The sequence below is a fragment of the Diabrotica virgifera genome, chromosome 3 (genome assembly GCF_917563875.1).
Source record: "Diabrotica virgifera virgifera chromosome 3, PGI_DIABVI_V3a".
Classification (NCBI taxonomy): domain Eukaryota; kingdom Metazoa; phylum Arthropoda; class Insecta; order Coleoptera; family Chrysomelidae; genus Diabrotica; species Diabrotica virgifera.
The window spans coordinates 138866568-138894268 of NC_065445.1; the positions used below are offsets into that span (position 1 = coordinate 138866568).

Consider the following 27701-nt stretch of genomic DNA (forward strand, 5'->3'; position numbering starts at 1 on the left):
ATATGATGTAATTACAATAAGTGGTAAAGAGCGACTGATTATGCCAGTTGATGAAAACACCCAGTCTAAAGTATTATACAGTATTGGCCAAAATAAACAGTACTGAAACTGAAACACAGATGTATTTTTGTGCGCGCTGTCATATTCAAATTAACTAGTATAGACCTGTCGAGTAATCTTTAAATAATTACTTATTAAGGCCTAATTGTTAAAAATGGTGTTAAATACAGAGGAGAAAGTGTTTCTCGTGGAGCATTATTTTCGCTCATACGGAATCGGCCGATGTAATAGTGCAAGTCTGCAATACGTGTGTGATCAATTCACACAACTCAACGGTTTAATAAACGTTCTAATGCTGTAATTTTCAACAACCTTCAAAATTACAGCATTACTTGGACAACGTGTATTAAACTGTTGTGTGAATTGATCACACACGTATAGCAGACTTGCACTATTACGTCGGCCGATTCCGTTGAGCGAAAATAATACTCCACGAGAAACACTTTCTCCTCTGTATTTAACACCATTTTTAACAATTAGGCCTTAATAAGTAATTATTTAAAGATTACTCAACAGGTCTATACTAGTTAATTTGAATATGATAGCGCGCACAAAGATACATCTGTGTTTCAGTTTCAGTACTGTTTATTTTGGGCAATACTGTATTATACTACAACTGTATATTATAAAAATTTTATTATTTCCTTGTTTGTATTTATGAATATGTTACCCATATTATGAAAAATAAAGACGTTTTATTTGTTTTTAATAACTACTTATATTTCTACAACTATGTTCAGAAACATCTTAGTATCTCATTTTAAACACTTATTGACTTACACCGATTATCTTCTGAGGCATCGATTTATCAACATTGATAAAAAATCTAATTTTACGTTAAGTTTTTACAACATTGGCCAATAGCTAAGGTTATCGTCGTTAATGGCCGGCATTGTCGTTAATAACCAAGGAAAATGGACATTCACGACAATGCCCGGCCATTAACGTCAATGTCCAATTTACATCATTGACCGTAACATATACAAACTTTACAAACTTACATGCGGTGGCTGTCCAAAAGCTTACATCGGTCAAACTAGCAGAACCTTTAACAAATCTGTAGCAGAACACAAAAGGGCTTTCAATAAAACACAGTATACGTAGGTACGCACTTCACTTTCTACATCATAATCATTCTTTTAATGAACAGTTTCAAATTCGGTATATTCAAAATAAAGGCCTATGAATCTAAGAATATTAGAATCTATGGAGATTAATAAATTAAAAAATGCAGATATAATTCTAAATGACCAACTTGAGACAAACAGCTCCCCACTCCTCAACCTTTTCAATTAAAGACTATAAAGTGTAGACACACAGTAAAATACATCACTTGAGAAAGGCACTCTGCCGAAAAGGCTGTAGTGACATTAATTTGCAATAAATTTTGTGGAAGTATTGAAAACAAAAGTTTTCAGTGTTTTATTGTAAATTACCTTTTAAACGAAACAGTTCATTCAGAAATCCAATGTTTATGTTACATATCATAGTTTATACTAACTTTATTCATGATTTTGTTATTATAATTGAATATTATTCCGAATTTAATGAATCAAATAATGATACATCTCTTTTTTTTAGATAAAAGCAAAAAATCAACTACGAGTAAATGGCCTATCATTTTCTTTATACTTTATAAGCTATTTTATCGTGCTGGCAGTCATAATGGCTTTTATTTGTTCGGTACTACTGTTGCTTGTACTACTATTTAAAACACCGTCATTATCTTCGTGGCCTGCACTAACTACAATAGGAATACTAATTCTGTTTTACTGTCCATCGTCCATCCTGTTCAGTACTTGCGTTAGTTATATATTTGATAAAACAGATTCAGCGCAGTCAATTATGTCAAATGTAGCGACTTTTCTTGGATGGATTCCTTTTTTGTTGGTTATGATACTAGGTAAGTACAATTAAATAGTAAAAAGTACAATAAAATTGATAAAATTTGATATATTATGGTGGTTGCATCTCAGATTTTAGACCATACAGAACTTTTTATGAAGAATAACTTTTTTTCCTAAATTAATAATAAAAGAGTTACCATATTTCTAATAAATGAAAATTATGTTGGGTATTTGTAATTTGAGGAAAATTAAAAAAACAATTAGAAGGCTGTAATAGGGAACTTGCATAAATTTTTAAATATTAAAATAATATTAAAAAACATAAGGTAACATGATCTTATAACGCTTGCATGTAAAAAACAAATATTTTTATTCAAATTCTTAGAAGGCGCTCGAACGTCCTTCTATTGGTCTGACGTCACGGACCACAACCGGGCTACGAGTCAAGCCCGGTTAAACGCGATTAGAGTATTTCGGGAATTGTATAAACATTTTAATCGTATTTAATTGGAAATTACCAGATAATATTTGTATTCTTGCATAGTTTTACAATCAGTTTATTTAGTTTCAAAGCGAAATTTATACATCTTTAGACATTGGTACCTTCTAAAGTGCTTAAAACGTATAAGTAGATACTATTACTCACTGGGGATTGTATAGTACATTTTAATCGTCTTTAATTGAAATGCTAAGGGTAAGTTTAATTTAACTGGACCAACTTGGGGATTAAAAATACAAGATTTTAAATATTTACTAAATAATGTAACAGTTTTTGCAAATATTCTCGAAGCAGTTTTACAGTATATTTCTATTAATTGAAACGTATACAATCTAGATCTCTATTGTAACTTCATCACTGTACACTTCAGAGCCAACATTTTAAATTGTTTTGCTTCCTTTTCTTTCGCATTTTCATCACAAGAAGAAATCACTTTCATACCAATTACTATTCACCAATAGTCATCACTACCATTATTTTCACTATTATCTTCAAATACATAACGTCCTGATTCACTTTTTGCATCTTCAAATAATGTTTGCAAGTCTTTTATAGGTGAAGTTCATGCATCCTTATTATGTATTTTCAATGGTGACAACCCGACTGTAACTGCAACACTCCTTTCAAAGTTACACTAAATACATTTACTTCTGATTTTGATGTATTATTCAGTTTTTGAGGTAAAACTGGTTGGTTTAAATTCAGGTCCTGGTTGAACTAAGTTTGTGAAACTAGGATCACACTGTCTCTTATCATCATTGTCCTCTAGAACAGAGTTAGATGTGGAAGCGGCATCTTCAAGAAGCTGACGTTTAACCCTTTTAAGGGCTGCTTCCCTTATGGACTCAGAAAAAGTTCGTTTTCTGTTTGGTTAACAATCAAATATGTGCGGGACAACATCTGACTTAATAATTTTGGGACCACCCATAATCTTGAATTTATATAGTTATCCATATCTTGTTCCAACTGCAACAAATAAACAAGTTTAAGTAGGCACATTTCATGAAACGACAACTAGGTACCTAATATTTTTTCTTGAAATAGAAAATGTCTTATAAGTATTAGGTACCTAATTAGATAAATACTCACACCGAAATAATCCTCACAGACCTAAAGACCTTTGCTACTTTGTGAAATATCCTTTTTATCCCGCCTGCATGCCTTTAGCCATTTCAATCGACGTTTTTGGTTCTATTGGTAGAGTAAAAAAATATTTGTTGGATGTTCTGACAGTTGTGCTTTGGCATTCCGGCACTATATAGTTCTTATATTGCGCAGATTTGTTTTCCATTTTGATAAAGTAATTATACACTAAATACAATAACATAAACACCGAGCAAACAAGACAGTTATTCGACACGCACAACTAGCAATGGCAAAATGCATTCAATACAATAGCTCACCGAACGGGCGAACGAGAACACTGTGGTTGGTGACGTCAGACCCCAGCTCGCGCTTTTGAAGTTGTTTGAAACGGAAATTTTGGGCGCGGAACTATTATCAGTTGTTGTACGTACACTGTTCATTGTTACGGTCTAATATTTTAAATATAACATTTTTAAACATTAATTAACAATTTTATGCAAAAATATTTTTATGTGAGTGTGTGTATTTCACATTAGAACATAGTTTTTAATTAAAAACAACTTTTCATAATAAAAATTTTTAATATTGTGAAAAATAAATATGTACTTTATTCCTGAGCAAAATTCATATTTTTTGACATACCTCGTATAATACGATACAATTTGATATCTGATGATTGGATCTTAGGTTTTAGACCATGCAGACTTTTTATGAAGAATAACTTTTTTTCGTAAAATTAATAATAAAACAGTTTTCCATATATGTGTCCAACTTAAGTAGAAACACTGTTATAGACTTCAACATTCCATACTTATTTGCCCTGTCTACGATCATTATTTTTGTTTTTCTGGTGTTGACCTGAAGTCATAATTGTTTGTTATTCGGCTTAGTCGTTCGGTGGTGGTAATCATTTTGACGTCATTCGCTGCTAGTATAAGTGTGTATCACAGGTTACTGATTAGTTTCTAGAGCAACCGAACAGGTGGGATCAAAAGTTGGTAAGCTGACATACAGTAATGAGCGCGCTAATAAGCGAATTATGAATGTTCTTTGGAAAAACACTTTTTTAAAAAACTAAACTTCACAATTAAAACTTTTATTTCGACAAACAAAGATTTTAGATACAACTCAATAATTTAAAATCAGACTGAAAAATATTGATTTTTACATGGTGTTTTATAATTTTATAATCTGCTGATCTTGCTGTCCAATACGTCGCAATTAGGTCCAGAATGTTCAAGCGGTAGACTCGTGTTGACTCCACGTGGTAGAATTTACTGGATGGTAGCGGTCATTGTACTGTAACTACTCCATCCCCTGAAGAAGTTTTGTGAGGGACGAACAGAACTGTTGAGTTGGCCTCTTCTGGAGTTTCGTCGCTAGAGTTGGGCTTTTTGTTATTTGTTTTATACCTGTAACATATATAGAGGCAGATTATTGTAATTAAGATATAGCTTATAAGTCCCATTATTTTTTCGTAAAAATGCATGATAGATTCTGTTGCTCCTTGTCTTAAATTTACTAAGTCTCTTGTAAGCGAATTTTCGTCTCTTTGGTCTCCAAAATTTTGAATTAATGCATTTTTTATTTCGTCAAAAGTTTCGCATCCATATACAGATATAACTTCTTTGGCTCTACCTGTTAATTTACTTATAATACCATGAAGCAAAAATTTATTTTGGATATTAGCTGCATTTAGTCTATCATAATAATGGTTTAGAAATATTGTAGAAACTTTAATAAATTCATGTAATTCATTTGGGTTTCCGTCGAAATTTGGAAGAATGCATAAATTTTTCACGTCAAATTGTGGAACTGCCATATTTAAAAAAAAAATTCAATATATATAGTCAATAGTCAAATACGTATAGTAATTTCAAATATATCAATCTTAAACTGCTTATTATTTATCTATTAATCTCTAGTGTTTATTAATATAGAGTATTTATTAAGCTATTCAAATTTTTCTTTAAATAAATTTCTAAATCTGGCTCTAAAGTCAATCTAAGGACTTAGAGGAGATATTTCTAAATTATTTTAATTTTTCTATTAATTTATTCAAATCTTTGTTTTTATCTTCTTAATCTAGCTCTGATTGAATCTAAGGACTCAGAGGAGTCTGATTTAATAATATCTCTTTCAAAAATTAATCTTCTTAATTCTAAGTAATAATAAAAATCGCTTACTGGATAAAGACGATGCCGATGTGCATTCCTTTGCTCCTGAAGGCTCCTAACTGCTAATTCCCTCGGGTGAACTCTGCAACGGTTTCTCTGGGGCTGGTTCTTGGAACAGTGGACAAACACTTAAAAGTGACGAGGATCTGTAAAGACTCTTCCACTTCCGTACTGACTCTGCGCCAATTATGAATGTTCTTTGGAAAAACACGTTTTTAAAAAACTAAACTTCACAATTAAAACTTTTATTTCGACAAACAAAGATTTTAGATACAACTCAATAATTTAAAATCAGACTGAAAAATATTGATTTTTACATGGTGTTTTATAATTTTATAATCTGCTGATCTTGCTGTCCAATACGTCGCAATTAGGTCCAGAATGTTTAAGCGGTAGACTCGTGTTGACTCCACGTGGTAGAATTTACTGGATGGTAGCGGTCATTGTACTGTAACTAGCGGCAAAATAACGCAAAAGATAGACAACATAATGCGTTGTGAAATAAAAAGAGATGAAACTAGTAGAGGTGGGAAATTATCGGTATTAACCTATAAAACATGTCCACTTACAATAGTTCCCACCTTTGGACGTTAGCTTTTTTTCGTTTCGACTGACACAAATAAACGTCAAAATATGACAAGGTATATTTTTTGCCTGAGGGAATGGGAAAACTGTATGTTTAATTTTTAAATTAGTTTTTAAACAACAATATTTTAAAAATTAAAGTAAAATTATTAACTCACTAGCCCTCCTTCCAAACTCACTCATTTTATTTGTTCTAACAGCTCCGTCAAAATGATAAAATTAAAAAAATATTAATTTCACGTTTACGTCATACGTATGACTAAAGTCAACTAGCCCTTAACTAACGTGTAAAGGTGGGAAAATATCGTAAATGGTAATGTCTTATGGTTAATACCGATAATTTGCCACCTCTACTCTTTTTATTTCACAACGTATTTTGTTGTCCTAATAACCACTGTACACTGATGACCGCGCTAATAACCGGCAAAATAACGCAAAAGATGGAAAACATAATAGATTGTGAAGTAAAAAGAGATGAAACTAGTAGAGGTGGAAATTACCGATATAAATGTATAAATTAACATTAAATTACATAGTTTTCCACCTTTAGACGTATCGGAGGAGTATGCCACTGTTGCTGTGACAGGAGAATTTTATAAAATACTTCTGTCACAGACGTCTAAAGGTGGGAAACTATGTAATTTAGTGTTAATTTATACGTTTATATCGATAATTTTCACCTCTACTAGTTTTATCTCTTTTTATTTCACAATGTATTATGTTTTCCATCTTATGCGTTATTTTGCCAGTTATTAGCGCACTCATCACTGTATATGGCCCTACTGGTATTACATCCATATGATTTTTAGCCTTCCCTAACCTTTAAAAGATGCGTGTATTAATTTGATAACTGTCCAACTATTAGTTATGGATAAAAAATGGATAAAAAGGAATTTCATGTCTTAAAAAAGCATTACTTTTTGGCGAAAAAAAAATACTGTTGATGCCAAGTATTCACTTGATATTCATTATTCGGACTCTGCAACAAGAAAATCACCGTTGAGAAGTGGTTTGATAAGTTTAAACGAGGCGAAATGAGCACCGAGGACGATGTACGCCGTGGACTCCCCAAAGAGGCTGTTACCGACGAAAACAAAAAAAAGTACACAAAATAATTTTGGATGAACGTAAAGTGAAGGTGTTCAAGATAGCTGAGATTCTAAAGGTATCAAATTAACGTGTTGGATATATTGTGCATGAATATTTTTGTAAACTCTGAGCAATGGGTAAACTCTCCGCGAGAGCTCGCAATCGATCAAAAACAACACGAGTGTTTGAAGTTGTTCAATAGCAATAAAACCGAATTTTTGCATCGATATGTTACAATGGATAAAATTAATTACATCATTTCACACCGGAGTCCAATCGACAGTCAGTCGAGTGGACTGTACGCGGTGAACCGACCTCAAAGCGTGGAAAGAAGCATCAATCGGCTGGCAAGATTATGGCATCATTATTTTGGGATGCGCATGGTATAATATTCATCGAATATCTTAAAAAAAAAAGAAAAACCATTAACAGCGACTAACGATTATTACATTGCGTTATTGGAACATTTGAAGGACGAAATAGCGAAAAAGCGAAAAAATAGCCCCATTTGAAGAAGAAGAAAGTGCTGTCATTAAAACAATGCACCGTGTCACAAATAAATGAAAACGGTGGCAAAATTTTATGAATTGGGCTTCGAATCGCTTCCGCAGCCACCGTATTTACCAGATATGGCTACCAGCGACTACCACCTGTTCGCTGACCTCAAGAGAATGTTCGCTGGAAAGAAATTTAGCACTAATGAAGAGGTAATCGCCGGAACTGAGGCTTATTTTGAGATTTAAGGGTGCATAACTGTATCTTTTGTCAATCCAAACCTTTCAAAGAAACACATCATCATATTGGTTTGAATTAATTAAATTAATTCTTTCTCTGTAAACTTTTGGACGGTCTTCAGAAGAACCCGAACTTGAAGAAATATTCAGGATTTTTTAAAGTTCAAAAAAATTAAATCTAAACAATGAAATTGATTTTGAGGTTAAAGTGTTAAGTTAAAGTGAACGTTTATTTAATGTTCACTTCAAATTGATTATAAAATCGGGCGTAAGATTGCCTTATTTAGGTTATGTTACTTACTTCTGCTTTATTATGATGGAAATCCACTTTTCTCTTTGTATTAATTTATGCTTAGAAGTTGGAAACGAATAGAACATAAATTGACAATTTTTTGTTGTATTTTTACAATTTATAATTTTGCGACTGCATTTGCGAAATCCCATTTTCTTCAATGACAGTAGGTATGAAATATGTCAATATGACAATTTCAATTGACAACATGAACTATTTACGAAATATGCTAAGAAAGTTACAAGATTTCTCCGCTACTCGCGCACGATCGTTTCTCGTATCGCCTCCAAGTACTTGCACACAGCGAATAATCGTATCGCCCTCGGAAGGTTCTATGTATAGTGAATAATAAATCAAATTTTATAAAAAGAAATTTCTGTGTTAGTATATGAACACTTTTAAGCCCAACGATTAAAACATCAATTATTGTGATTTTTATTTATGTTTGTATGTAGGATACTTAATTGTTACGTATCGCAATTTGAATATTTTAGTGCCAAATGAACAAAAAGAAATCGAGCCGCTTTAATTTAAATAAAAACTCTCCTTTTATTGGTACTTAGGAATGGTTAAGGTTAGACATTTGAAATTTACATTTTCTTTATGGTCTAACTGCGAGATCTTAAAAATATTATCTAGGTAATGGAATAGGTAAACTATTGGATATAAATTACGTAAATATTCGCAATCTTTGAGTTTGCATTTAATTGATGTTAAAAAATTTGGGCAGCCGGTTGTTCAAGGCTTACATTATTTGCCTTATCATCAAGCCCAGTACACAGTCTTCCATAAATTACAAACTACAAGCTAAAATTATAAAAACGACAAAAATATATATAAAAAACAACTATGTCTTAATTTAAAAAAATACAGTAAAAGCAAACAACTGTAAAGAATTGAATATCACGCAATTCTCATCAGATTGGTCATTCCAAATGGCAAAATGTCTCAATATAGGTACACTTTAATGTCTACTCGATTACTCAATTCAATACTTTACAGTTGTTTGCTTTTACTGTATTTTTTTAAATTAAGACGTAGTTGTTTTCTATATACATATATTTGTCTTTTTTTTAATTTTAGCTTGTAGTTTGTAATTTATGGAAGACTATGTATGTACTGGGCCTGATGATGAGGCAAATAATGTAAGCTTCGAAACCGGTTGCCCCACATTTTCTAGCATCAATTAAATGCAAACTCAAAGATTGCGTCATCATCATCATTTGGCTCTACAACTCTATGTGAGTCTTGGCCGCGTTTACTATTTCCCTCCATTGTTGTCGGTCCTGAGCAGCTATTTCCCATTGCTGTACTCCCATTTTGCGTAGATCACTGGCTACTGCGTCCTTCCATCTCTTTCTTGGGCGATCAACTGACCTTTTTCCATCGGGCCTTTCCCAGAATGTGGCGTTTAGAAGTCTTTCGTCACTTGATCTTAGTACGTGACCCGCCCATCGTATTCTGTTTGCTTTAATGTAGCGTACTATGTTTTCATCTCCATATATTGTCTGGAGTTCATCATTGTGTCTTCTTCTCCATTCTCCTGTTGTCTCTTCTCTACAAGGCCCATAGATAGTCCGCAGTATCTTTCTTTCAAGTACCAGTAATTTTGTTGTTTCCCGCTGATTCAGAGTCCATGTTTCGCTTCCATACGTTATTGTGGGACGAATTATTGTCTTATATACTCTTATTTTTGCTGGTCTTGAGAGTATTTTTGATTGAAGTAGGGTCCTTAATGAGTAATATGCCCTGTTTCCTGCAATGATCTTGGCTGCCACGTCCTTTTCATATTTATTTTCAGATGTTATGATCGCTCCCAGGTACTTAAATTCTTTGACGACTTCAAAATTGTATTCATTAATTGTTACGTTTTGTCTAACCCTTGGTCTTGGGTTCTTCGTAACCACCATGTATCTGGTCTTGTCCTCGTTGATCTTAAGACCAACTTCCTTGGCTCCGTTCTCGAATAGGGTGAAAACTTCTTTTGCATCTCTGGTGAATTGTGCAATTGTGTCCACGTCATCCGCAAAGGCTAATAGTATTTTGATCCTTGGGCGGCAAATCCGTTTGTCAGTTGTGGCTGAGCTTTCCTTACTGCATGTTCCAGTGCGAAGTTAAACACCAGGGGGGCGAGAGGATCTCCTTGTCTAAGTCCGGTGTCAATGAGGAATTCTTCCGAGGTGGTGCTGCCAATGCTGATTCGTGCGGGAGCATTCTCAGTGCTCACCTTTGCTAATCGTACCAGTTTTCCAGGTACTCCCATTTCTACCATAGTCTCCCACAATGCTTCTCTGCTAACAGAATCGTAAGCTTGTTTGAAGTCCACGAAGATTTGGTGTACATCGCAGTTGAATTCCCAGTTTTTTCCAACACCTGGCGTAGGACGAAGATCTGGTCTATGGTCGACCTTCCCGGTCTGAATCCGCTTTGGTAGTCACCTATTATTTCCTCTGCGTATGGAGTTAGTCTTCTAAACAGTATTATGGATATAATCGTGTATGTCGTATAAATTAACGATATTCCTCTATAGTTCCGACATATTTGTTTGTCTCCCTTCTTGTGAATAGGTATTATATGGCTTTCATGCCAGTGTTTCGGTATTTCTTCTCTTTCCCAGACTTCTCTTATAAGATGATATATCTCAAGATGTAGTTTGTCTCCCCCTTTTTTAATAGTTCCGCCTGTATGCCGTCTGGGCTTGGGGCTTTATGGTTTTTTAGGGACGAAACTGCGGACTTTACTTCAGCTAGTGTGGGCCCTGGTATTTCAGGTTCGGCTAACTGGTACTGTGTTTGTTGCCCTGTCGTGTGGTTTTCTGTATTTAAGAGTTGCTCAAAATACTTTCTCCATTGACGGCTTATCTCTTCGTCGTCTGTGAGCAATTGTTCTGCATCGTATTTTATAAATCTTGGCCTGTTGATCGTGTTGCCCGTCATTGTTTTTAGGTCCCTATAAAACTGTCTAGACTGACCGGTTCTATGTTTCTCCTCGAGTTGCTGTATTCGTGCTTCTAGGTACTGATTCTTTTTTCTTCTCAAAAGTCTTCTCGTTTGAGTCCTTACTCTGTTGTAGTCTTCCCTGTTCTCTTCTGTAGGTCGTGTTAGTAACTCCAACCTCTTGATTGCTTTCTGCTGTAAGCTTTGTTCGCATTCCTGGTCAAACCACTGGTTTTTCTTCTTGTTATTCCTTTGTTTCCCTATAGTTTCCGCTGCGGCGCTTTCTATGGCGTTTGTTATATTTTGCCATTTCTGGTCTATGGTCAATTCTGGTGTTGATGTTTCTTCTTCTTCCAGTGTCTGCAATTTATTTTGGATCAGTAACTGATGTTGGCGTTCATTATCAGGTAGATCAAGCCTTGAAATGTCCCATCTGTTTCCTTGTTGGCGTTGGTTTGGATGTCTCGTGTTTAGCCTTGTTCTCATTTTTATTCTGACCAGGAAGTGGTCAGAGTCACTTTCTGCTCCCCTCAAACTGTGTGCGCCGATGATATTGCTAGAGTGTCTTCCGTGGATGAGCACGTGGTCTATCTGGTTTCGTGTGATTCCGTCATTTGACACCCGTTCTTTATGTATATTTTTCCTTTGGAACTATGTAGTTTTCACTACCATATTGTTGGCTACAGCGAACTCTGCCAGTCTTGATCCGTTATCATTGGTGTTATCGTGTAAGCTATGTGTGCCGATCACCGCTCTAAGATGGTCCTCTTTACCTAGTTGGGCATTGAAGTCTCCCACTATGATTTTAACGTCGTGTCTGGGTGCCGTTCTGTACTGTTGTTCTAGAATTTCATAAAATTCCTCCTTGTCGTCTTCATTTGCTTCTTCAGTTGGTGCGTGGGTTGAGAAGAGGGTTAGGTTAAACCATTTTCCTTTAAGCCTTAGAGAACATGTGCGCTTGTTGATTGGTTTGAAATCAATTATGGTAGACTTGAGTTTTCCGTTAACTACAAACCCACATCCATATTCGTGCCTTTCCTCTTCTACTGACCAGAAAACCAAGGAATTTTCCATTTGCAGGCTTCCCGATCCTGTCCATCTCATTTCCTGGATCGCTGTTATGTCCATCTTATATTTTGAAGCTGTTTTATGGCATGTGTTGCAATTCCGGGCCTGAACCAGCTTAGCACGTTCCATGTGCCTAAAAGAACGTCCGTATTTCGTAGCTTGGGTCTAATCCGTGTTTCATGTCTATTCCGAGGCCATAGCATTCGATTCGTAGCGTCTTTCTTTTTCCTTGTATGGGTTGCTGCTCCATAGCAAAACCCGCTTTTCGGAGGACCATTTCTCCCTTCCTCGTCAGCCCTAACCCTGCCTTCCACTGGGGTTGGTTACCCAATCTCCAGCAGGGTTGCTCAGGTTCTCCGGGGTTCACCCGTGCAGCCAAAGCCGCACTTCGTGGAGGTGAGGATAGGAATTGAGTAGGAGAGGCTAAAGATGCTAACTGGAAACAGCATCATGTATTGCGCTTCACTACCCCATTTGAACCCCAAAGATCGCTTCACTACCCTTCAAAGATTGCGCGTATTGACTTAATTTATAGCCAATAGTATAATGAACTCACATTGGCGACCATCATTTGGAATAGATAAAGTATACTTTATAAGAAAAGTTAAGTTTGAAATAATAATTTAATTTGTGTTTTTTTAGGTGGAAATGTAGCTCTAATACTTCATATAGTCTGTTCTCTCCTAAACACCATGTATCTTCCTTACGCAATCATCTATTTTGTACAAAGAGTTGATTTGGCTTGCAAGAGCAATTTCGGTTGTACAGAACTTACATTAAAAAATTACATGACAATAGAAATAGTCGTTATGTTTGTGGGATTAATTTTACATATTCCGTTTTGGTTCTTTATACTTCTTATAGTGGATATTAAGAAGAATGGAGGAAAAGCGAGAGATATATTTAAGTTTCGAAAGGTATGTGCAAAATGATAATTTATTTTTAAAAAATAGTAAATGCTTATTTATATGATTCCCATATTATTTATGTACATTATCCACTATTTAATTTAAAATTTCATTGCAATTGTGCATATTTACATGATCCGCAGAAGTCTGTAAGAAGTATATGCAAATATGTATAGAGATTGTTATACTGGGTACCATTTTCATTGGGTCTAATTCGAATCTGAGAAAGCACCTACATGCAGGTATTCTTTGGTCTTGTTCTGAAGATATTTGAATCCCGCAATCTTGATACTTCTTCGCAACTTCTTAGTTGAAGGCTGATGTGCTCAACTCAGCGATATCAGGAATTTAGCGAGCTAATCATTGGCCGTTATAGCGACTTAAGATCTCCATTCCTTTCCAATTCTGAAGATGTGGAGTATGCCGTACAAAATGTAACGTTTTTCTTGTTGCTAAGGCTCTTATCGTTTTTTTTTCTTCCAAATTGTTTCAGTTTTAATATGAAATTATTATTCACAATTTTATTTTTTAGAAAGTTGTGGATGATTTCACGGAAGATGCCAATGAAGCCAGCGATATTGGTGAAAATGAAGACCAAGATGTTAAAGCTGAAAGACAAAAAGTGAAAAATCTAATGCACAATCACATTATAAACCCACCAGTCGTTATGGTAGAGGTAAGTAACAAGGTTTGAAAAATTCATATTTATTGTGTACTATAGTATGAATGTATATAAAGTAGATAATAGAAAATAATTCGTTTAAGGGGATAGGCGCAAAATCTTGGTCCAATGCTATTTAAATGCTTTAATATTTAAAAGTATTTTTGAAAAATTTAAACGCACAATGAAAGATTCCATTATTACCGAGGGTCGAAAGTCATTGAAAACTTCTATAATGTTTATTTTAATAAATTAAAGAAGTGAAAAAAAAAAGAATATTTAGTGTGATTTTTAATTTCAAATATTTCATTCAAAAGAAATTTTGTTTATTCTAAGGGATTTTCGGCCCTCGGTAATAATATCTTTTATTCTGGGTTTAAATTTTTCAAAAATATTTATTAGTTTTCTCAGGATTCGATAAAAATGAATGCATTTGAATAGCATTGGACCAAACTTTTGCGCCTACCCCTTAATGCTTATTCATTTCAAACATGCCGTGAAATAAAACAAGCAGTAGAAAACGGAAACAAAAAGATTTCCCAGAGAATTTTAATAGATAGAAATAGATGCCAGCAGAAACCCAACAAAAAAGTGGAGGAAGATAGAGGACATAACGACAGTAATTAGAAATTGAATGTATGCAAGTTATACAACTGCACGGACGGTCGTAGCTCAGCAACAAGATACCGGCCTCAGAAGCCACAACGCACGAGTTCGAATCTTGACACCAACAGCGACATTTTCATTTTTAAAAATGATACGAGTCGTTCACCGAGCCTCAGAGGGTACGTTAAGCCGTCGGTCCCCCTGAGCTAGTCTGAGCGTCGACACTGGCTTCTTCAAACAGGTTTAAATATGCAAGTGGCGCCGGAACCTCTCCGAAAGGATCTCCCCGGCAAATATGCCATACGATATTATTATTATTATTATTATTATAAAACTGTATAACCTTAGACACATTTATAAGGGGGTGAAAGAAAATGACGTATGGCGCAGAAGATATAATTTTGAACTATACGCAGCATACAACGAACTCGACGTCATAACATGGACCATATTGAACGGATGTTGGAGACTGAAACACCGAAACATATAATGAGGCAGACACCAGAGTGGGGAGAAGGTCAAAGGGAAAACCCAAACTTATATACATGGAACAAGATCTGAAAACACTTGAGATTACCAACTGGAAGAACAAAGCAAGGAACAGAACAGAATGGCGGAAAATTCTAGAACAAGCCAGGACCCAAAAAGGGTTGTCCAGCTACTGATGATGATGATAACACTATTAAAAATTTATTCCTTATATAAAATTACAATATGAGGTAATACTTACAATATAATTGTAAGAGTCCACTTATTATGGGTACCGTATACAAAGTGTGAAAGGGAACTAACGGGATGACGTCATGGCAAGACAAGGCGGCTTATCTACTCTGCCCGTGGGACTCGAATCTGCGATTGGAGTACCCTTCAGTGCTGGTCGACGTAGTCTCGAGGAGTTCCTTTTGCGGAGAATCCAAGACTTCTGGGACAGTTGTGTAGGTATGAGATAGGTTAAGGTCCAGATAGTGGGATCATCCAAAAGTCGTACAGCTCAACTTCTCCTTATAAACTGTCTGGTGATGAGTATGCTGTCTGGTGATGAATATGCTTAACGACCAGTGTAGACTTAGACGGCATCTACAACTGCTTGGATTAGCAGATGGCCCACAATGTCGTCTATACGATGAGCAGGAGGAAACCTCCTCAAATATCCTCTGGAAGTACCCGGTACTAGGAACCAAAATGACGAGCTACAGAACATTGATTTGACCCGCAGTATCCTATGGTTGTGAATCCTCGGTAATGACGAAAAAAGAAAAATACTGAGAAAAGTATATGACCCGGTGCAAGAGGAAGACGGCACATGGAGAATCAGGAAAAATGACGAGGGTAATGAATTGAGTGAAGGGCAATGAATTGAATGAAGGCTGAGACATATCCAGAGACAATGACAATGCAAGAACAACAAAGAAGTTATTACAATGGAACCGATAGGAAGAAAAAAAGGAAGGCCCATAACGAGAGGGTTGGATGACATGGAAAACGACCTTAAAACCATGAGTATAATTCAATGGAGAAGAAGGGCACAAAAGAGATCTGAATGAAAGGACATAGCCAGACAGGCAAATATCCATCCAGGGTTATCATGCCAAAAGGAAAAGAAAAATATGTCATTAATAAGAATTATAATAATTCGTTAATCATTTTTAAAATTGAAACTTACGGTGATAAACTAAGTAACGAGTAATACATTGTTAGTATGAACTGTATATTTCTATAACTTAATAACGATTAAATACTGTATTTTTAGAATTTACATAAAGAGTATATTAAAAGCGAACTCAGATGTACATGCTGTAAATCAGAAGAAGAATCTGAGACAACGAAAATAGCAGTTAAGTCTCTTTCCCTAGCCGTAGATGCCGGTGAAGTCTTCGGCCTTTTAGGTCACAATGGTGCTGGAAAAACCACCACAATGAAGATAATTACAGCCGAAGAAGCTCCGACTAGGGGGCGAGTAAGTATAGCAAATTCATTAATTTTTCTTCTTCTTTTTAGTGTGCCGTCTTCTAACGAAGGTTGGCGATCAGTTCTTTAAACGCTTCTATATCTTTTGCAACGAGAATTATCTGTTTAACACTGAGGTTAGTCAAATCTCTAATATTTCTCAACCAAGATTTCTTCTTTCTTCCCAAGCCTTTTCTTTTCTCTACTCTTCCTTGCATGATGCCGTGTCTTCTTCTTCTTCTTCTTCAGGTGCCGTGTCCGTATTCAGACGTTGGCCGTGGTCATGTTCACAAGTTCCTGAAACCTCTCTCTATCGGCTGCTGCGCGAAATAGTTCTTCTACCGTAGAACCACACCATTGTCTAAAGGCGAAGAGATGGTATAAGTTGTTCCATTTTATGTTTGCCCATGCGTTACGATTCATTTTCAAACAAATTAAGACAAAACACAAAGTGAAACTTACGTCGATGTGTATATTCATTGTGTATACTGTATACTATATACATCAACGTACGTTTCACTTTATGTTTTGATTTAATTTGTTTGAAAATGAATCATGACGCATGGGAAAAGATAAAATGGAACAACTTTTATTTAAGTCCTCTAATTATATGGCTGAAGTATTCTGTTTTTCTCTTCTTTATGATGGGGACGGGGACGGGGGACGGGATCTTTAGGATTCGTCGATAACACCACAATTCGAATGCTTCTAATTTATTTAGCATTGTGGTTTTTAACGTTCATGTCTCACAACCATACAATAGTATAGACAACACGTAACATTTTAGGACCTTCTTGCGAATATTCATCGACAGGCTTTGGTTACATAAAACTCGTTTCGAGGTCATAAAAGCCTTACATGGTATCTCAATCCTAGTTATTATCTCTTCATCACAGTCACAATTTACATTTAACCAACTGCCAAGGTATTTAAAATGGTTTACCCGTTCTATCTCCTCTCCATCAAGAGAAAGCACACCTTGATCTACATTTATTTTTCCAACTGCCATCCACTTTGTCTTTGAAATATTGATTTTTAGGCCTCACTGATAACTTGCTTTACTGACTAGATTTACTAATGTCTGAAGATCTTCTAAATTTTCTGCCAGAATGGCTGTGTCGTCAGCGTATCTTATATTGTTGATTACTTCTCCGCCCAGTCTTACCCCCTCTTGTCTGTCGTCCAAAGCCTCCCTAAAGATTTCTTCAGAGCACAGATTAAAGAGAATGGGTGACAAAACACAACCCTGTCGCACTCCACGTTTGATGGGTAGTTTTTCAGTACGGTATGATGACGTGTAGCAGAAAGTATTGTATCGTTTCGAAGTACGTGGTCCAGATACGATATTTTTCTTATTTTGGTTGTGTTCATAAGCTTTCTGAAATGTCCAATTTGTCTTAACACGTCTTCGCTTGAGCCTTTCGTAGTCCAAGGAGTTTTCTCAATACGCCTATGTATCCACATTTTGAATGCCTCCCAATTTTTTAGGGATTGGCCTTTCAGGGTCCAAGCTTCTACCCCATATAGTAGTTACGACCAAACATAACATTCGACGAACCTCAATCTAATAGCCATATTCAATTTCTTATTTGTAAATATTAACTTATATTTTATAAATCCTTTTCAAGCTATTTCTATTCTGACCTTTATCTCATCATCTTGATCTAACTGTGAGTTTTTAATTGCTGCGAGGTATTTGTACTTGTCGACCTTCTAATGTCAGATGTATGTTGTCAACAGGGATTTTCGAGATCACCATGTACTTGGTTTTCTCTACATTCATTGTTAGTCCCATCTTTCTGCTTTCTGTATTAATGATTTCTAAAAGAATTTGTAAATATTCTATATTCTCTGCCATGATTGCGGTATCGTCAACAAATCTTATGTTATTAATGATGCTCCCTCTAATCCTTACACCTTCAGTTGTTTATCATAGTGCCTCCTGAAATATTAGTTAGAAGTATTTTTTAAATAATAGTGGCGACTGCACGCATCCCTGTCTGATCTAGGTGTACGTGTTTCAATGCATGTATGGGTTTATCATGTTGAACTCTGTCAAATGTGCTTTTTGGAAATCTATATAACATATGAATAAGTTTTATAAATAAAATAGAATATGAATTAATTTTTAGATTCTACATTTATTGCTATTTAGCTATATATTTGACCAGTTTTTTATTTTAGGTTCAAATAGCAGGAAACAGTATAACATCAAATATGAATTCTGCATTTCAACTGCTGGGCTATTGTCCACAACATGATGCTTTGTGGAAAAACATTACTGTTAGAGAACACTTAGAAGTTTATGCTTCCATAAGGGGTTAGTTCTATTTTCACATGTTACATTCTTTTAAACTTGATATTTACGTAATATGATACTATCTAGAGTCTAGAGACTAAAAGGTACTACAACTTCCAGAACGAACCATGGCCGGTGACAGACGCTGTCGTCGATCGTATTGGGTATACTAAACTTTACGCAGAGAGGATCTCTCTCACCGACCATGGTTCGCTCCGGGAGCTGTACAGAGAATGGCATTGTATTAGATTTGCTTCAATAGGAAACTTGCATAAAATTTTAAATTCGAAAAAAATGGTGTAAATCACAACAGAACATAATTTAGAACCTGTATCAAAGATAAAAAAGTTTTGTTTGTCTTTCGTTTGGCCCCTTAAGACGACTAAAAATTCAACTTATACCAGCCACCCCAAAACGCGTCGTGACGTCACGGGGTTGTATGTTTACATTCTACACCAATTTTATATATAATTTTAAATTAGACATTATAAACGTCAGTAAAAAATACAGTTATGTGACGTTAAAAGTGTTTTTGATCGTTTGAACTATTCATAGAAAATTTGTACTTTTACAAAATGGTTTTATTTTCAATAGTAAACCTTCCTTCCTTTCTTTCAAAAACTGTATCAAACTCCAATCTCAACAAACTGGTATATATTATTACAACGACATACGATAAATGTCATTAGAATATAAGTACATATTTTTCCTTTATTCTCCGACGACGAGCTGGCCAAATACCTAAGTAGGTGGAGGCCAATAAACTAAAGAAGAAGAAGAAGAAGAATATACGTAAATATAACCATAAACGGAACCACATAGTTAAACTCTGTGACGTCACGGGTTGTTTGAACTATTTTAAGATAACGAAGACTTTAAATTTGTACTTCTAAGTTATGAGTTTTTGAAGCGTGAAATTTTGGAAATTTCATTTTTATACAAAACTGAACATTATTATGTAATAAAAAAAATGTGCAAGTTCCCTATTGGATTAATTTAGAATGCCCCGCTATCATACTAGCCGAATCCTGTGTCTCAGTCTACGATAAACATTTCCATGGAAAATTACTATTCGCTTTTCTCTTTTTATTTTTGAACAGATTGTTCTGATTTGTGGTAATTTTTATACATACCTGCTTGATCTGAAACGGTCTGATTTGATGACGATGTTGAATTTCATGAATGCACTTCTGGCCCTTTCTATCCGACATTTAATTTCCATATCCGACATCCAGTCTCCACATAGTAGGTTCCCAGGTACTTAAATTTTCTTACGCGCTCTACCTACATCTTGATTGTTATAGGCTATAGTCCTTTTCATAGTCATTTTTCAGTGCGTCACAAATGATAGAAAAAAAGGTAAGTCCGTGATAATACACATTGATAACATTTATTCTAACATGACGTTTTAGTTAAATCTGACAGCTGCCACATTTTATTTACAATTTGGCAAAAAAACAAATCAATTGTGTTTATTGCATTTATAAAATGGTATTTTTTTTATTTGTATAGTCTTATAAATTGTACAGATTATATTCGTAGATATATTATATAATTCGTAAATAATTTTTTTTCGATTATAGCGCCGTCTATCGATAACTAGAATAAATGTTATGAGTGTCTGTAATCACGGACGTGCCTTTTTTCTGTCACATACAATTTAATGCGTTAGAAAGAAATCGAAGAACTGTGACGCACTGAAAGATGCCCATGAGAAAAAGATTAGTCTTGCATTTTGATGTTGTCATAACTGACGGTTGATTATAAGGAACTTCGTCTTTTTTATGTTGATGCTAAGTCCCCTGTTCTCGATATGTTCTCCAATTTTATTGGAGATATTACGACCGAGTCATCCGCATATCGTATTTTATTGATCCAAGCACCATTTACTTTAATGCCGCTTTCGCATTCCTCAATAGCTTCCTGGAAGATACTTTCTGAATATAAATTGAACAGTAGTGGGGAGAGAATGCATCCCTGTCTTACAACTCTGAGAATTTTTTGAGCTTGCGTTGTTTCATTATCCACATTGACGACAGCTGTTTGATTCCAGTAAAGAGCTTCTATGCAACGAATGTCTTTTTGATCTATGTCGAGTTGTTTAAAATATTTAGTATCAATTATTTTATACACCACATTATTTTAAGTACTATTTTTTAAATTAGGTGTGCCTTATCAATCCATTTCACGTCTAGTCAATTCGTATTTGAGTGGACTTCAAATCCACGAACACGCAGATAAGCAGACTCATCAGTGTTCAGGTGGTACGAGAAGAAAACTTAGTTTTGCCATGGCCATGGTCGGCAATCCAAAAGTAGTACTTTTAGACGAACCAAGTACGGGTATGGACCCCAGGAGTAAGAGGTTCTTGTGGGATACTGTGTTAGCCAGTTTTCAGGTAATTATCGTTTATTTATTTTATCGTATCATGTATGTACTCATCATATGTATGATTTTGGAAAATCCTGTATTGAATTTATGAAAATAAAATAAGTATTCTGCTGTTGACACATTTGGTATACGATTGAAAATACGACCTTTGACACATTATGTTGTATCACTATTACAGGGGAATTATGGATGGTGACAAAGAAAAACGACATCAAAAAGATAGAAGCCTTGACAATCTGGATATGTCTATATATTACGCACAACAGTACAAAGGCATCATCATTCTCTTTGCTTTTGCCCTAATATTATTGCCATTTTGTACATAAACTTAACACATAAGTTAATTAATTAATTACATAACAAGGCCTTTAGTTGTCTAATTTCTAGTCGAAATTTGTTTGCCCATAAATAGGTTTTTGTTTAATTTCTATTCTGCTTTTCCAAGTATTTCAGTTGCAGTATATTTTATACTACTAACCATATTTCTTCAAATCTTTTTAGGATTCCTTTCGTTTCAACCAATTTTTTCATTAATTCGTTTTCATATGTTAATATTCACCATTTTATCTTTTGTGGCCCTTGTCTATAGTTTTGTTTTGTTTCACAACATAATCGACTTCTTTTTTCTTGCAGTCCATACATGCAGTTTTTTTGTAAATCATGACAGGTGCCCTTTATCTCTTTGAAAAGAGAAAGCTTAGAGAAAGATTTATAGCTCAGGCATATTACTCAAAGAATGGTTAACGTCGATCTTTATTATTTGTCTCCCTAAAAAGAAAAACGCAAGAAAATGCGGCGACTACCGCACCATTACCTTAATGTCCCATGTGCTAAAGTTGCTAGTGATAGCCCGATCAAGGAACACAAAATTTTACGAAAACCTCCAAAAAAATAAAGGAAGGATGAACATTTGGGAATAGGTAGTTGAAATTGTCTATTATTATATAAGAAAAAGTTTACAATTCTACATCCCCTCCATTTTGCAAAAATTAGGAAATACAGGGTGAAAAATATTTTCTCGGGAGTGAAAAAATATACCTTTAAAATAGGCCCGGAATTGGATAAAATTACTAATTCTAAGCAACATTTACTCTATAGAGTTTTTTCACTAAGTCATTTTTAATTTGTTGCTTAATATTTTCATTTGTAACAAAAAAAAACATGTTTTTGGACGGTTTTTCGCAGATAACTCAAAAAGTAAGTATTCTAGCGAAAAAAATATTCCTAGTAAAAATATAGCTTATAAAAATTTGAAAAAAATGGTGTACACGTGAGATTTGCAGACCCAGTAGAAGCAGAGTTTTTGGACGGTTTTTCGCAGATAACTCAAAAAGTAAGTATTCTAGCGAAAAAAATATTCCTAGTAAAAACATAGCTTATAAAAAATTGAAAAAAATGGTGTACGCGTGTGATTTGCAGACCCAGTAGGAGCAGAGTTGTAGCTAGTGAAAAGTAGGTTCTTCGTCGTCAAATTCCAAATCTAATATTTCAATGTGAAATAAACAAAAAACAGAGCACTTTTCGGGGAAAATTCATTACAACTTTTTTTAAAGTGTTAAAAAAAGGTTTATTTTTGTTTTTTAAAAAAACTTTTAACATTAAAAATAAGTGAGTTACGCTCAAAATATTGTTGGTCTCTTTTATTTTTTGGTACAAAAATCGCGAAAATCACTCCCTAATTAGCTTCCCAGATAAAATTAATCGTTACCGCTTCGCAAGTTACTTTACTTATGTATCATTTATATTATCTATAAATTTCATTGGTTCAAAGTGCTTATTTTTGAAAAAATAGGGTTTAAAATAAAACACTTTTTTTAATTTTGAAAAAAAAATGGAATTGTTCACGGAATTAACTTAACAATTATTAGTAATACCGAAAATCTTAAAGAGTAATAAAATGTACGTTTTGCTTTTCTGAATATTTTTGCTTTTTTGTTTTCTTGTTAGACAAAAGTTGGTTAGGCTATGGCTGTTCAAAATTTGCCGAAACTCGTGATTAGTTACTTGTTCAAGCCATTTTAACTACCGCTTTTTCAAAAATAAGCACTTTGAACCGATGAAACTTACAGATCATGTAAATAATAAATAAGCAAAGTAAATTGTGAGGTGGTAATGATAAAACTTATTTGTGATGCTAATTAGGGGGTGATTTTCGCGATTTTTTTACCAAAATATAAAAGGGACCAACAATATTTTGAGCATTACTCACTTACTATTAATGCTACAAGTTTTTTTTAGAAAACAAAAATAAACCTTTTTTTAAACACTTTAAAAAAATTAAAATGAATTTTCCCCGAAAAGTGCTCCGTTTTTGCGTTATTTCACATTAAAATATTCGATTTGGAATTTGACGAAGAAGAACCTACTTTTCATTAGATACAACTCTGCTTCTTTTTGAGTTATCTCCGAAAAACCGTCCAAAAACATGTTTTTTTTCTGTTAAAAATGAACATATTAACTTGCAAATAACTCGAAAAGTATTGACTTAGGGAAAAAACTCTATAGAACAAAAGTTGCTTAGAATTAGTCATTTTATCTAATTCCGGACTTATTTTGAATGTATATTTTTCACCTTCTATCTTTCACCTTTTTGTAAAATGGAGGGCATGTAGAATTGTAAACTTTTTCTTATATAATAATAGACAATTTCAACTACCTATTCCCAAATTTTCATCCTTCCTTTATTTTTTTTGGGGTCAGATTGTTCTTTGATCGGGCTGTGGAAGTCATCCATAGCGGAATATATCATAAACAGATATAATAATTTGGACATTAATGATATAATAATTTGGGTTTCGCAAAGGCCTAGGAACTCGTGAAGCTCTTTTTTCACTTAATATATTAGTAGAAAGGTACCTGGACGTCAAACAAGATATATATGCGTGTTTTATTGAATAAAATAAAGCGTTTGACAAAGTACGACATCAACTATTAATGCTTGTCCTGAAATCAAAAAAGATAGACTACAATGACCTCAGGATTATATCGAATGTATACTAGAAGCAACGAGCAAAAGTACTTGTTAAAGATCAGCTGTCAGATGAAATGAAAATCAGACGTGGGGTGAGACAGGGATGCATGTTGTCGCCAACTCTTTTTGCTGCCTACTAAAAAGAGATCTTATAAAAAGTTCTTGAGGGTGAAACAGCTGGAATAAACTTAAACGGAGTCATCTTAGCAGAAAATATTGGGGATATTCAGAGGCTGGTGACCAGAATAGCGGAGTTTGGACAAGAATACGGTTTAACAATGAACGTCAAGAAAACAAAGTTTATGTGAATATCGAAAACTCAATGAAATAACTAGAATCTCTTCATAAACGGATCCAATGTCGAACGAGTCGACAAATATGCATATCTTGGAACATTGATGAATTCCACAGTTGATTACTTCCGGAAATCAAAATCAGAATAGAAAAGCCTAGAGCAAATTTTATCAAAATGAGAAAAGTGCTGTGCACAAGAGATTTGGAAGTTGGAGCTAAGAGTTAGGTTGGCTAGGTGCTACGTTTTCTCGACTTTGTTTTATGGAATGAAAGCGTGGACTTATGTAGCATCAATTAAAAAGTTATAATCATTTGATCTGTGGGTGTGCAGAAGAATTCTGAAAGTATCGTGGACAGAACACATCAAAAACAAAGAGGTTCTGAAAAAGATGAATAAAGAAATGGAAATGTTAAATACCATCAAAACAAGTAAATCAGAATACCTCGGACATATTACACGTGGAGAGGGATACAACTTGCTCCAATTGATTATGCAGAGAAAGATTCAAGGAAAAAGAAGGATAGAGAAACGCAGGATATCGTGGCTGTTCAACCTGAGAGAATGGTACGGATGTAGGTCAAATGAACTTTTCAGAGCAGTCGTCTCTAAAGTCCGAATAGTCATTATAATTGCCGACCTCCGCCGCGAAGATGGCACTTAATGGAGAGAAGAAGATACATTTTGAGGAAGTTCTTGGAACCTTATTAAAGATCTTTTTTATTAACAATATATGTATAAGCATTACGTAAGAAATGTAATTTTATAAGATAGTATCTCCAGTAACAAAAGGTACATATTTCGTACATGCATGTTTTGATTTGCTATCGTCACTGTTTATTAATACTAATTTTTCTCTTTAGGGTTCAAAAGGAGCTATTTTAACCACACATTCCATGGAAGAAGCCGATGCATTATGTTCTAGGGTAGGAATTATGGTCAAGGGAGAATTAAGGTTTGTTTAATTTAATCTTTATTTTGATTTTTTACTTAATTTTTTCAATTTTGTTTTATATTGAAACCTTTTTAGAAGGAGTTGTTCAAAAGTAGTAATACAAGCGGAAGAAAGAAATGAATACTATAACGGTTTTTCTGAAGTATAGTAGATGTATAAATTTCTGTGTAGAAGAGGACTTGCGACAGACTTCATATGGAACTGTCTGTATAACAGCGCAAGAACTTATGGATGCAATCCCTACAAAAAAGAGTAAAGCAATAGGATAACTAAACATGGAGCTTTTAACATATGGAAGTCTCTGTCTACGTTTAAGAATGTTACATGTGATAAATCAATGTTGGAATCCACAATACCTCAAACATGACAAACCTTTAAAACTTTAAAAACCTTTAAACAACTTTTATAAAACCATGCATGTATCAGTATATTAAGTGAAATCTGTAAAATATATTGCACAATGATTAACGACAAATTAAAATCTACTACAGAAACCATCATAAGATAAGAACAATATGATTTTCGGAAAGGGTCTACTGTCTCCTCTATTAAATCTGATATGGAGAAAATATGATACTCAATACAGCTGATCAGTTAGCAATCAAAAGTATATAAATAAGAACGGGAGAGAAAGCGAGGTTCGAGAGAGCGAGAGACGAGAGATAGAAAGAGTGAGAGACGAAAAAGAGCGAGATACGAGAGAAATAGAGAGACGAGAGAAAGCGAGGGACGAGAGAGAGAGAGAGAGAGAGAGAGAGCGAGAAACGAAAGAGAGCGAGACAGATAGAGCAAGATAAAAATATACATCGATAGTGTGTGATAGAGGTGGAGAGGTGGAAGGGGAGAGTTATAGAGGAATAGTGTATGTTTTAATGGATCTGAACTTCACCAGACTAGATCGACGAGAAAGAAATACCCATATAATTTTAACAACCAAACTAAATTAAAACTGATAAAAAACTGCTGGACTACATACAATACAAAAAACATTTTCCACGAACAAAAAAAAAATAATTTTAATACACAATTATGTTTTAGGTGTCTTGGTTCAACTCAACACCTGAAAAATTTATATGGTGCTGGATACACGTTGGAAATGAAGTTGGGCGGTGGAGATATGACACCAACATCAGACTCAGGTGATAGACACGATGAACTTCGGGAGTTTATATCATCTCTATTTCCCGACGCAGCTCTTCAAGAAATCTTCGCCGATAGACTTGTGTTTAGTGTTCCCCAACAAAGTGTTCCATCTTTAGCTAATTGTTTTAAACAATTAGAAAAAGGTGAGTCAACATTTACGGCCTTAGAAAGTACTAGTTATTATTTTAGTTTTATTGGCAAGTTGTGTAAAATACACATCTGTAAAACCATTACAGATAAAAATTCAAATTGGTCGACGGTTTGTTTCCCTGCGCGGCATGATGATTTGCGTTCAAATTCAATTCAAAGGGAATTCAAAAGGGAATTCAAAAATTCTTGAATTCCCTCTTGTCTTCTTCGCTTCAGCATCCATCTGGCTTGCAAATTTTAGAAGCCATGGAGGTGTTACCAAAGAAATGGACCAATAAGTTTTCAATTTAAAAATCTTTTGGTAATGTTTTAATATTTTTAAATATTAATAATATTGCTATTAGGATTAAAACTACTTCATCTTTCAATTGCCAGATGACGCTAGTCACCTAGTCCATTCACGTCAGTTGCGGTGTGGGGGATAAACTCTCGGTGTTAATCACTTGAAGTATGGAGAAGCAGGCCTACGTTCTCTCCGATGAGAGTCCAACAAGAGTCGAAAATCGTCGATTCAGAGTGCTGGACTGCGCTCCGTATTATAAGTGAAAAGTAAGATTGTTTTGCCTTCGCATTGCAACTGAGTAAAAATGGAGTTTTTATTTTATTTTTATATTGGTCGTTACTTCTTTGAGTCACTAGGTCCATTTTCTGTTGGAATTTACCAGCTGAACAGACGGGGTCGTGAATTGTAAGTTTTTTGAATTTCCGCTTGTCTTCTTCGCTTCAGCATCCATCTGACTTGCAAATTTTAGAAGCCATGGAGGTGTTACCAAGGAAATGGACCAATAAGTTTTCAATTTAAAAATCTTTTAGTAATGTTTTAATATTTTTACATATTAATAATATTGATATTAGGATTGAAAACTACTTCATCTTTCAATTGCCAGATGACGCTAGTCACCTAGTTCATTCACGTCAGTTGCGGTGTGGGGGATAAACTCTCGGTGTTGATCACTTGAAGTATGGAGAAGCAGGCCTACGTTCTCTCCGATGAGACTCCAACAA

The 27701-nt window shown here is 34.6% G+C and overlaps 1 protein-coding gene across 3 annotated transcripts in view; it reads left to right on the forward strand.

The window, feature by feature from the left end:
* The window catches only part of LOC126881331 (cholesterol transporter ABCA5-like), a 254480-nt gene that overhangs the window by 211165 nt on the left and 15614 nt on the right, over positions 1-27701 (forward strand). For all 3 annotated transcript variants that reach the window (XM_050645551.1, XM_050645552.1, XM_050645553.1), the window contains exons 20-27: positions 1642-1963; positions 13016-13290; positions 13814-13957; positions 16299-16505; positions 18680-18815; positions 20960-21192; positions 25312-25403; positions 26442-26689. In XM_050645551.1, coding sequence (XP_050501508.1) covers positions 1642-1963; positions 13016-13290; positions 13814-13957; positions 16299-16505; positions 18680-18815; positions 20960-21192; positions 25312-25403; positions 26442-26689 — 1657 coding nt within the window. The remainder of the gene's footprint in view (positions 1-1641; positions 1964-13015; positions 13291-13813; positions 13958-16298; positions 16506-18679; positions 18816-20959; positions 21193-25311; positions 25404-26441; positions 26690-27701) is intronic.